A 12,679-nucleotide genomic window follows, 5' to 3' on the forward strand; every position below is an offset into this window, starting at 1 on the left:
TATGTAAGTGCAGATTTCCTGTTCTCCTTGTGAAGGCCTTAGAGTTTTGTTGTAGAAAAGTCTAGCATAAATTAAACTTAAGTTAAATTTCATTCCATAGGAAATTTCATATAGAGTGGTGTCACATTTTTTGGCAGATCCATCTTCAATGTGGGTTGTGCTTTAATATTGCAAGTGCCATAGGAAAACTTTATGTTATTTTAAATTCCAAAATAGTGATGGAAGAGGCTAGGAATGTCATGACTTTAATAAACAAAGAAAGCATGAGTAATACATAAAAAGGACAATAGAATTTTAATTCAGCTCACTAAAATAGAAACTTCTGATCAGTTTTCCATCCTTGAGAATTTGCTTTCTTTAATCATCTTTGTAGAAAACTATTCAAATGGTGAGATTTCCAAAGCTGTCTACTAGATTGTTATTGTGCCTAGAAAGATTTTTTGAAACTCATTAACGAAATGATGTTATTTGTACAACTGAAAAACATATCAGCCAAAAAGTTCTGTGAAGGTACAATTGACCCAGAGCTAATAATGTGTTAATTTCCATCCATGAGACTGCACTGTGTGGCAATTGGCAGCAGATAGGATTTAGCTATTTTTCATTAGTGCTTGGGCTTTGATAAACGGGAACAGAAAAGAGCCGCTTGACCTTTCAGTGCTTAAATTATTAAAGAGCAAATAGATTTGAGGTCTAGAAGCTTACAAATCTAATTTGTCTTGTGGAGCAAGGATGAAAAGACATCTTGGGTTTGAAATTGCTCTAGTCAGCTCAGTTCTTCTTTTAATATATCCGAAGATGAGTAGACGGCAGCCATTTAAAAAGTAATATATCCGGAATAGAGTGTATAAAATAACTAATATCAGCTGGCTAGAATGAGGGCCAATTAAATGATCATTTAATTCTCAAATTTTGATCTAAACCTCAGAAAATAGCTGCTTGGAAAAAAAATTCATTCGTTTTCACCCGTATTCATTTAATGGTATTTACATTACAAAACAAAAGTTTGTTTCATTCAGGAAGTCAAGTTTTCCATTGTATTGTTCAAATTAAAGTAAGCAGTGCCTTGTGTATAGGAGATACTCAAAAACATTTGTTTAATTAATAAATGAGTGAACTAATGAGGGTGGAAGAAAGAGGGATGGAAAGAGAGATGAGGGGAAAGAGAGGGAGGTAGAGAAGAAAGGAACAGCTTTTGATTTCCTCAAGGTCATTATTTATTCATGGGTTACCAAGGATAAACTTAAAATTTAACCACCCTCCTTCTTATCTCAGATGCTTTTCCTTGGTAATTTCTTCCTTCATTGGCTTTTGGGTATTCAGGAAACGAATACAAAATAAAGTTAATGTTTAATGTTAGGGTTTCCTGTCTTCTACCACATGTAATGTATAACATTCCCCTAAATAGAATAGGAATTACTTCTGGATTATATTATGCTTCCAAAAATATGTTCTACATGCCCCACTTTGTTCTAAGGCCCAAAAGTGATTAATTCATAGCGCTCCTTCTCCAGGAGCTTACAAGACTTTTATAAGCAATGATGGGTTAGGGTTGGTGTTAGGGTTGGTATTTAGGGTTAGGGTTAGGGTTAGAGTAGGGTTGTGGTTGAAAGGATTAGCAAAAGCAGCGCTGAAGTGGATCATTCCTTTTCTGCCTCTCTCTTTTTCTCTCCATCCCCTATCAGCCAGTTGGATGACCCTCTAGTACTTTAGGCAGATAAGAAATAGAAAAATTGGAAAAGTTGCAAAACTAGCTATAGGTCTTCACAGGAAACATGTTTTTGCAGGACTGGAGCAGATCAAGAGTACACTGAAAGAGGGAACCAGGGCTCTCAGACTTTACATGAAGGAGGTCATCTGCGGGAAATGACCAGATTTCAGCGTGTAGGGGAGAGCAACATTTACATAGCAGACTTGGGATCCAGGTCAGGTTGAAGGATAAGAGTAAAGGTATTTGTGATAGAAGCATCCAAGACCTTGGGATTTGAAAACTCCAGAGGAGGCTGGGCTGTTTTATCTAGCCACCCTCGAATCAGGAGGGAGTTGCTCGCAGTTTGAGGGTGATGAGGGTGCCTTCCAAGGCTGGAGAGGTGCCCAGAGTGGATCGGGAGTTGAGGAAGACACTAGCCAGGTATGGGGTCACTGCGTAATCTGGGTGCAAGCCCAGGAAGTCATTATCAAGATGGCTGCGGATGGAGGAAGGTATTGAGGTCAGAGGCCTAATCACCATGCACAGCTCTCTTTGTGCCATAAAAGAGAAAGAATCTTTACCTGGTACTTAGAGCAAATGGGTTACAGAAAAGGATAAGGGACTGATTTGTGGGCTGGTTGTGTCTTACAGTGCTGGCACTGCCTTGTCAGATGACTCCGTGAGCCGGCTCAAGGTCACACTGTGGTTCAAATCTGGCTCTTCTGCACTTGCACAGTGCGGGGATTTCTCCTTTTCATCTGGCACGCTGGAAGGCCCCCATGCATATTAGCTGTTCTTGACGTTGTCACTGTTGTCTTATTTTTCCACCTGGGAGGTGGGAAGGGGATGAGCTGGGAACGCTGGGCAGCCTTGTTGCTTAATCCAACCATTCCAAAAAAACAGGGAAGTTCTGAAAAAGACATTTCAAATACAATATCAAATCCATACATGTGAAATATTTATCCTGGATACAGATATACAACATACTGTCAGCACTCCCTGTGCGGAATAATTTCTGCATCATTTTTTTTCCTTTGCATGTATCTTCCTTTTTTCACTTCTGGCTAGTGTACAGGTTTCCCAGAAGTTAGCTTTAAATTGCAATTTTGAAAACTGTGTCATATAGCAAACGGGCTGAAAAAGCTGACTGTCTGTAGGAAGCTGATGTTAAAAATCATTCTAGTAAATGGAGAATCCTTTTGCAAAGCAAGTGACTATTCTTAGGATTTATCCATTTGGTAAGAGTATGTCTTGTGTGTTGAAGGAAAATGCTGGATATAATAGCTATATAATGCAACTTAGATACCTATCTAATTCTCTTATTTCACAGGGAAAAAAAGTAAGACCCAGAGAAATTAAAACCCCAATTGTTGGCAGAATTAGGATTGGAACCTGGAGCCTGTAACCCCTAGACCAGTGCACTCACCACCTGTCAGCACCCTAGGGAAGATGCTTCAGGAAAGCCTGTCACACTTCCTCAATGTAATTGCTTTTAAGTGACACTCTTGGCTAACCTTCTTAGGTCAGCTGTCCTCTCTGGTCATACTGTGGAGCAGGTAGCACTTATGTCTTTTATGTTTACCTTTGCCCTTTTCTCTTGATGTTGTATAACCTGATATTCTGGCTATTACTTGCTGCATAGCAAATTACCCCAACATTTCACAACACTGTTATTTTGTCATGGTTTGGGGGGATCAGGAGGGCATAGCTGAGTGGTTCTTGCTTGGGATCTCTCAGGGTGCTGTCACCTGCAGGCTCAGCACCTTGGCCGTCCACAGTGGCCCCTCCCCTGGCTGGCAGGGGACACTGCCTGTCAGCTGGAGGCTTCTGGGTTGTGGACCAGGCACTTGGCCATGTCCTCCCCAGCCCAGCAGTTCAGGGGGCGCTGGCTGACACTTACATTGTGGTCATCTTCTCCGAGGGCAAGCATCCCAGGGGATCCAGGTGGAAGCTCTATGTCCTCTTCCAGCCTCCACTTAAGCACCATTCTGTTGCTTACAGGTGAGTCTTTGAAGCCAGCCAACCCCACCTCTCCATGGGAGAAGTGTCAACGAATTTGCAGATATATTTAAAAATCACTACATTTGACTGCAGATGGGAGATGTTAGAGAGAAGGGGGAAAGAAATCAAAATGCACTTTTCCTCTTTATGTGTCCCTGTATCCTAGCTATAAGAAGATCCTTCCTAAATATCTCCTTTTACGGATCCATCAAACATTGAAAATTCTCACAGATTTGGTGCAGTATCATCTAATGGCCAGATCCAATAGAAAGCCTCTGATGTTAGGAGATAAAAATTGTATTTCTTGATTGATAGATAGATAAATAGTTAACATTGACATCACTGCTCAAAATTCACTTTATCATTTCTCTGTATGATATAGATAACTATCCACTGAATAGTCAGTCAAATATTCTTAAACAATTGATTTTTATTTAGACATAGTTACAAACTAGACAGCCTGCATTTTGTTACTGTGATAGGATGTGCTGTGTGGGTTGGTCTCACAAAATTTGTTGGTTTTATTGAGCGCAAATCCAGAATTTACCCAGCCAGGAGCAGGAAGGGGGTCCTTGCTAGACATTCCCCAGGAGGATGGGGTGGTGGGCATCTGTCTTAGTTTGCCAGTGCTGCTACAACAAATGCCACACGTTGCTTGGCTTAAATAGCAGGAATTCATCGCCTCACCGTTTTGGAAGCTGGAAGTCCAACATTAGGGTTTCTGCAAGCCATGTGTGCTCTGAAGTCTGTAGTGTGCTGGTGCTGGCTCAGTCTGCTTCTGTCACAGGGCCAGCTGTCCCTTCTGTCCCCTTTCTGTTTCCTGTTCCTCCAGCTCAGCTGTCACCTCATGAACTTGAGGACTCTAGTCACAGTGGATGAAGACCTCACCTCATTCACTTTGGCCACACCCTAGCTAATAACATCTTCAAAGTTCCTATTTACAAATGAGTTCCCAACAGCAGGACTGGGGATTAGCACTTGGGCATGGCTTTCATGGGGGACATGACTCAGTCCCCAATAGCATCTGTGAAACATTGAATTATTTGCTCTAACTTATTCAGTATTCCTGTGGGTGTAAAGCCATAGTAAACAGGATCTCTTGAAGACGTTATTCTCAGTTAAGGTGTGGCCCAACTGAGTCAGGTTGGGTCATTCTCCATATTCCTGGAGGCCTTGTAAAGAGAAGAAACTGGAAGCCAGAAGTGAGAGAAAGCCACAGGGAGAACCTGTAAAGAGAAGACACTGGAAACCAGAAAAGCAGAGAAAGGAGAGGACCTCGCCAAGGAACCCCAAGATTGCCAGCAGCCAACAGCAGAATGCAACAGTCTCTGGGGAGAAAGGAAGCCTTGCTGATACCTTGGTTTTGGAAGTCTAGTCTCAAAAGAGTGAGCCAATAAATTCCTGCGTGTAACCAACCCATTGCATGACCTTTCTCACAGCAGCCAGGAAGCTATGACAACATCTCTCTTCTTTTTCCTCGGCATCTATGGGCGCCTGCCCTAAGCCATCCTTGGATCACAGCCTGATTCCAGAGAATCCCGGTGCTTTTCTGATTCAGCAAGAAAAAGAAACATCTCCCTTGCCAGAATAACTGTCAACCTAATCTGGGTTCATTTTTTGAAAGCTGTCGTCAGGGTTTCATTTTTGTCTCGGTCTTAGGAACTTCCTTGGTTGTCATTTTGTTTTCAGCAAAACTGCACAAAATGTTCATCATTATAGCAAATGTGTATATCTTAATGAAAAAAAAAGCCAAGCAGTTCAAGGTTTCTCCCTTTCCACCAAAGTCCTTTTGAGATTCCAAGACCTTGTAAGGGGTGGGGGCGGGAGAGGCCAGCAGGAGCAGGGAGAGCTGCAGCGGAATCTAACCTAGCAGGCACCTTCGTAGCATGTTCAACCTCATTTCATCTTTATACATAATTCAGGTGGTCTTGCTCAGGAGCTGCTCTGACAAGCTGCTTCTAACTCCAAGGCCTTGGCTTTTGACAATCTAGCTCCTTTCCTCTGCTTTCTTGTGTCAGCTCTTTCCACTGACTGCATATGGTCAAGGGCAAAGGCATGCAAGAAAATGTGGGGAGTTAAACCTTAGCGCATATCTGTTATTGTGCATTGTGATCTGTGACTTGTTGAAATTTCATGTAGATGTTATTCAAGGAAATAACACTAATTTTTTTTTAAAATAACCTTACAGTGAATATAATTTCATGTATCAGGTGAACTGAGGTAATTGTCTGCAAATGCTTCTTCAGTTACATGTGAGAAAAACATTATTTTAAAGTGTCCTGTTCACATAAATGGCAGAGATCATCATACAAGATTTTTTTAATTATGGTAAATTCTTTCCCTCAATAAATTACATTATTTTCAGTGAGACCGTCTGTAGTAGAACATTAAGGACCTCGCTCTCTTTCATTTAGCAAGTGTGGATGGACTGTTCACTACGTGCCAACACTGATTATTGACTCGCTGTGTCCAGTATATTTTTTTATTTTAGCCATCCCATGGTCACATGCCATTGTTGACAGAGAGGATCGGATCAGTTATGGTAAAATAATCCAGGGATGTAACACTGATGAGACTCTTTCTTTTTATTCCAGTGTCTACCAAATAGTGGTTGAGGAAGAGCGTCCTCGAAGGTCTAAAAAGGCCATGGAAATACTGAAGTGCTACCCAGTGCCAATTCACTTCCAGAATGCATCAGTCCTGAACTCGCAGTACTACTTCGCTGCAGAATTTCCTGCAAATATCCTCCAAGCTGCTCAGCCTTTTACTATTGGTGATAATAAGACTTACAATGGATTCTGGAACACCCCCCTTCTCCCTCATAAAAGCTACAGAATTTATTATCAAGCTGCTAGTAGAGCCAATGGGGTAAGTTTTATAGATATCGTTTCCTTAGGCAACTTATCAATGTGAACATACTCAGATTAAATAAAATAGGAAAAAATTAAGGCACACTCTTGTGTGTTTTCCATTTGAAAACATTTTTTCCCTTTTAAAATTATTTTCATCTAGAGAAATTCATGGAAAGAAATGACTATATTCATCTTTTTTTTTTTTTTTTTGGCAAGAAGACTATATTGTCAACATGATGGTTTTTCTTTCAACTTTTACTTGTTACCAAGAGCTGACTAGTAATTCTGCTTCACTTACAACTTTAGAGGAAAATCATACAGTTACAACACATACATTCAGCTCATTTAAAATTTTGTGAGATTCATAACATCTGTCTTTTCAACATACTCTGTCCCATTTCCTGGGTTGCACAAGAGTTTTTGCTTCCTGTAGTGGTGAATAAATTAGGTATCTTTTTTTTTAAGAGAAAAGAGCTTCATTAAGTTCTTTCTGATTTTTTTTCCCTCTCCTGTTCAGATCAAACCAGAACTGTGATAAGGTCTTAAGTCTCTTTAGATAAAAGGGAAAGTTTTCCCTGATACTTCCCTCCTTCATAGTGCAGGACTGGGTATTGTGGTTGACTATTCTTTTGCCAGCAAAAAGGGCGTAAAGTCTGGGCGCAGGGTTCTTGCCAAGGGGCTGAGAAAGAGTCTGCAGAGGTCAGGGGTTTCCAAAGCAGCCACATTTTGTGTCTAGCTCCTCTCTTTCAGTATGTGGTCCAGAAATGCCCAACACCAGGACTGAAGCCAGCAAATGCATCTGAGTGTGGTTGAAGGAATGACCACTGTGTAGATTAAAACCACACTTGGTGCAGTGAGATCTTTTCTTATCAGTGCCATTTAAATAGAACTGCAGATTTTTCTTTGTTTTAAATGTGACATGAATAATGATTTTTCCCCTCTTTCTTTGACACAGGAAACCAAAATAGACTGTGTCCAAGTGGCCACAAAAGGTATGTTGAAATTGTGGGATGCTCTCCTGCTTTTATCCCTAAAATTTTAGACAGTGTTTCAAAAATTCCCGAGACATTAACTTTGTTGAAATAAGTATGTATGTATGTATGTATGTATATTTATAAACACATATATATTGATCTTATATCATTTAATATTGATAGATTGTATTTCATGTAGATACTTTTTTTATAGAGGAGCTATTCTGCTGTGTTCCAGACAAGTTTTCAGAGGTTATAGTTTTAAAAATTCTTCTGAAATAAAATCAATTTTTACATGATCTCAATACACATTTTTAAAGCCAGTGTGGTATACCTGGTAATGCTACCTCCAATGAATCTTCCTATGCAAGGTAATAAAATATTGCCCACTCCTTTTAAGCAACTATCTAATTATAAAGCTCTCATAAATTGGAGTATATGAGTATGATAACGTGTGTCTCTCTGAACCCAGTAAGCCCAGTGGTCCGAGTGCAGAGGGCAGGAGATGTTGTTGTGAAACTTCTATTTCCCAGGCCTGGTTAGAATTCTGAGCAAGTGTGATGGAGGGTGAAGTTTAGAAGTGGTTATGGCCAATCTGAGTCAGTTCACTACACGGCGCCTCCTAGAGGACAGAATCAGCCGCGCGTGTGTGCCTACTGCAGAAAAGCTATCTTGTCAACTTTAACATGTTCTATCATCACTTGGAAAAGTGTATGCAAAAAAGCTGCGAGAAATTTTAAATGTTATATTAATAATGAGGCATTATAAATTAATACTTCTGGTTAGACTCTTTCAGACCATTCATGTAACCAAGAGTACAATAAAGAAGTTTTGTGTGATTTAATTTAGCAATGGTGATAAGAAGGCATCATTGGCTCGATGGCACTAGATTTAATCAAGTCAAAAATGGTCACTTGATGAGTTCTGTTGGAGAAAGATATCTTTTTGTTGTTATTGTTTAACGTTCGGGTGACATAGTTTGAATATACCATGGGCATACATCTGCATTTTCAAAATTCTCATTGAATTCTTATTTCATCTTTTCAGTTAGCTCAAGAACTATTTCATGGTTGCATTTTATGTGCCAGGGATTGTATGAGGTGCTCACCTCATTTGCTTTTTATTTGTCCTCATGAGCTCATAGTTCTATTTTCTAGAATCTATTTATATTGATTTTTAAACACTCGATTCTTTATGTCATATTGTATCTGATTCAGTGCCTTTCTGTGCAGGAATAAATTAATAAATGAAATTATAGATATCAATGTGTTTTAACTGTAATACACTACTAGTGTAATATAGCTATAAATTATCACACTCTCACAAGGCCCTTGAATGATGTACAAAGGCTCTTCAATCTCCAGATCATTGTCCATGCTCAAGAACAGGAATAATAAAATGTCGCTTTATTGAATTCTAGTTACCCTTTAGGTCTAAAAGAGTAAATTCAGTTCCAGAGTGCTTAATTTGTAATGCCTTATTTATGACATCGCAGCTTAGGGTTTTAAATTCATTTCCATACATATGTTTTCCTTTAATTCTTCAACAACACTGGGAGAAAAGAGCAAGGTACAGCTATTCCTGATGTACAGATGAGGAAAATGTGTTTTGGAGAGAATTGACTTACCAAGGCCATTTGGGTTATAATCAGTGGAGTCAGGCTTGATCCCAGTATTTGAACTCTTCACCCCAATTTTGCTTTTCTTGTACCTCCCTCACAGCTTTTCACCCAGCAGAACTTCTGGCCAACTGTAGTATTCCGTCTTGCCCTTTATTAGAATTGAGTATCTGCCCAATTTAGTGCGAAAATAATGTCATTTCTGTCACCATTTTTATTTGAACAGTTAAAAAATCATATGAACAATACCATAGTAAATATGGAAATTTGACAAGTGTGCTGTTTTCACAATAGATTGAATTAGATGGTGATTTGGATCGTTTTCTTCCATTAGCAAGATTTAATCAATATTGTAATTTGTTTTTCAATTCACCAAAGGATGATTAGGCAATCAGATGACCTGATTGACTAAATATTCCCCACTTATGTTTTCCGAGTCATTTGCAAACATTTACACAGCAACAAATTCCAAATAACTTCTTTTGGGGAAAGAGGGAAACAAATTTTAATATTCATTACATCACACTGTCATTTATGTTTCATAAAATCATACTACAGGAGGAAACCTTGGGAAATGTTCTCCTTCTAGGCAAAAATACCCTGTTTTGTACTATTTCTTTTTTTAAAGTCTATGTATACAGATTCAACAGCCTTCCTTTACAGTACAGTTTAAAGTTTAACCACCTTTATAATAAGAAAATTTTTCCTTACTCATCTTACAAATTATTTTTTACATCAGGGGAAACCATTCCATCTTGACTATTTAGTCAAAACAGAGAAATAGAAAACTTTAATACCTTTATTGATCCCATATAGTAAAAATGTTTGCAATGTCAAAGAGTTCAACTATCCTGAGTGTTTTACACCTATTGCTGAGAGTATGTTGGCATCATTAAACTTTCAGATTCAAAGCTACTTTCTTAAGCAGCATTTTGATTTACAAAGATTTCAGTGCTCTTATGAAACAACTGTTGACAAGTATCGTTAAAGAGAAAGTATGGAGGTGGATTTGTTTTCACAAAGAGCTCAGTTTATAATTTCAAGTAAGGATATATCTCTTAAAAATATATTTCATGCTATTTATAAATTTAATGTTGTGATTATTTTAATTATATTGCAAGGGTATATTTTGACACTAATCATCTGAAATATAAAACCTCCTAAAAATTAGACACAGGAAAAAGCCTAAGGTGTATTATCCCATATTTCCCTATGTGTGGATGATTGCCTATATTTTTATCTATCCTCCTTTAATTTAAGCATCTAGATGAGCTCCCATTATTTATATGTGATTGTATTCTGATTGTTGACTATAGGCAAACTCATCGTAGAATTATTCTGTCTCTTGAGTTTAGAGATAAAGACACCATACAATAAAGTATACATGAAGTTTGGGCATTCCTCTCCCAATTCAAAAGATTCTTTATAAGCAGGACAGTAAAGTAAATAGAACACTTAACTACTCTTAGATTCTTTAAAATTCCTTTTTGTTTTTTAACCACAGTCACATTTTATAGTTGGATTCTTTTCAAGACCACTTGGTCCAACTGTGTTTTAGCAATTAGCATGTGTGTTTTCTTTAACTTGTATATTCCTTATGGCTGCCTTACGATAACTGGTAGGGTGGAAGTTCTTTTTATGCTAGTTTTGGAAGACCTTATTGATAGGTAAATTCACACGTGACAGGGTAGTCTTAAAGATCAAAATCTGTCTTGTAATAATTTGGATTTTTCTACAAAGTGAGACGTAGTCATTTAATTGATATAATATTCAGTTTAAACTGTATACATGACACTCATCTTCGAATCTGTAATATTTCCCATAATATGATGTCACTTACATTTCTCCTTAATAACATAGTCATTTAGGAGCTTTCTTTTTATTCATCTGTTCTAAACGTATTCGAGTGCCTACTGTGTGTTAGGCATAGAAAAATCAGTGAGACTTCTAAGTTCAGAAATATAAATGTATCACCTTTTTAATTTTGAGTATTTTGATTGGGTTCATCAAGGGTTGGTTGTATTTTTTGTTTCTGTTTCCATTTTTGGTTTTGGTTTTGGTTGGTTGGTTGTTTTTTCCTTTTTTTTTTTTTGGTATGAGGGGTGATCATTTGAGTTAATCTGTTCCTTTCCTTGGTGTGATTTGGCCAACAGTAGGGTAGCTAGAATTCAAAACAAAAACTGCATGCAAACACATACCAAATTCTTTCTGAAAGTATTAGAGAAGTCAAAATATAAACCTTAAACAAAAAGAAAACAGTTATCCTAATTTTAAATTTAAAGGTGAATTTTCTGTGAAAAAAAAATGCTTCACTGCTTATAAGATTAGCACTTTATTTTGCTTACATTTGTCCTGGAATGTGCTTATCCTTTGCTGGAAGGCCTTCGGTAAACTTTGGAGGCTTTCCATTGTCCCAATACAATTTCTATGTTCAGAAATTTGAATATTTCTTTTTTTAATCACTAGGGTCCTTGAGACATTTCTCTAGGCTGTTTTTCTGTTCACTAGGCCACAATGCCACAGGATGAAGGTACACTGATAAAAGAACTGAGAAGAATGTAGAGATGTAAAGCTAATTAACATACTTTGTATTACTCATATTCCATACACAAGAAAAAAATTACATATTGCGACCACTCACATATGCCAGTCTGCTATTATATAGCTATGGACATAGAAATAGAGACAAAAATGTAATATGCATTTATCATTCAGCATTTTCTTTTCTTGCTCTGAAATAGTCTTGCTAACGTGCATCAAGACTACATTAAGGCCACGAAGAAATTCCTCAAGAAAAGAAACCTGCTCAACTTTATTCAACCCTATGTTTCCCACATTTATCTGACCCAAAATTATTATTTAGCAAATGCTGGTTTCATGCAGAACACAGTTGGGTAAATGCTGGTTCATCAAATTCCAGAAGATCCCACTATATAAACCTGAAATGGCACTTTAGAAGTCATACCCTCTGAGCATTGTTTTACTGTTCCTACATTCCTTTTTACATAAAAGGGACCCTAAATTTATCAAGATCAGGATTTTTTACTTTTTTTACAGATTTTGTGATATTCTATTTATAATGCATTCTTACTGATATTTTAAGGAAGGGGTTGGCAAGCTTTTAATATAAAGGTCCGGGTTGTAAATATGGTAAATTTTGTGGGCCATTTGGTTCTGTCTCAACTACTCAGTTCTGCCTCTTTGGTACAAAAACAGCGTAGACAATATGTGAATAAATGATCATGGCTGTGTTCCAATAAAACTTTATTTGCAAAAACAGGAGGCAGGCCTGCAGACCCCGTTTCAAGGTAATTTGTAACATAATCAAGTTATTTCCTTGTAACTAAAAATAATTGTCACAAATAAACCCTTTTCAAAGCAGAACTTAGAGATCATATCAAAACTCTTCCTGGAATCTATAATGTACTTTTTACATGGTAGTCTGGAGCTTTGGATTGCAGTTTGGATTCCTTTTTATTTGTGAATACAAAGCTGCTCTACATAGTTATTTTCATGCAATTTTTGCTCATATTGTTCACCTTTT

The 12,679-nt window shown here is 37.7% G+C and overlaps 1 protein-coding gene across 5 annotated transcripts in view; it reads left to right on the forward strand.

Moving 5' to 3' along the window:
- PTPRM (protein tyrosine phosphatase receptor type M) overlaps positions 1-12,679 on the forward strand; it is a 792,402-nt gene that overhangs the window by 501,982 nt on the left and 277,741 nt on the right. For all 5 annotated transcript variants that reach the window (XM_037806216.1, XM_037806217.1, XM_037806218.1 and 2 more), the window contains exons 12-13: positions 6,286-6,559; positions 7,499-7,535. In XM_037806216.1, the coding sequence (XP_037662144.1) occupies positions 6,286-6,559; positions 7,499-7,535 (311 nt within the window). The remainder of the gene's footprint in view (positions 1-6,285; positions 6,560-7,498; positions 7,536-12,679) is intronic.

The sequence above is a fragment of the Choloepus didactylus genome, chromosome 16 (assembly GCF_015220235.1).
Source record: "Choloepus didactylus isolate mChoDid1 chromosome 16, mChoDid1.pri, whole genome shotgun sequence".
Lineage (NCBI taxonomy): Eukaryota > Metazoa > Chordata > Mammalia > Pilosa > Megalonychidae > Choloepus > Choloepus didactylus.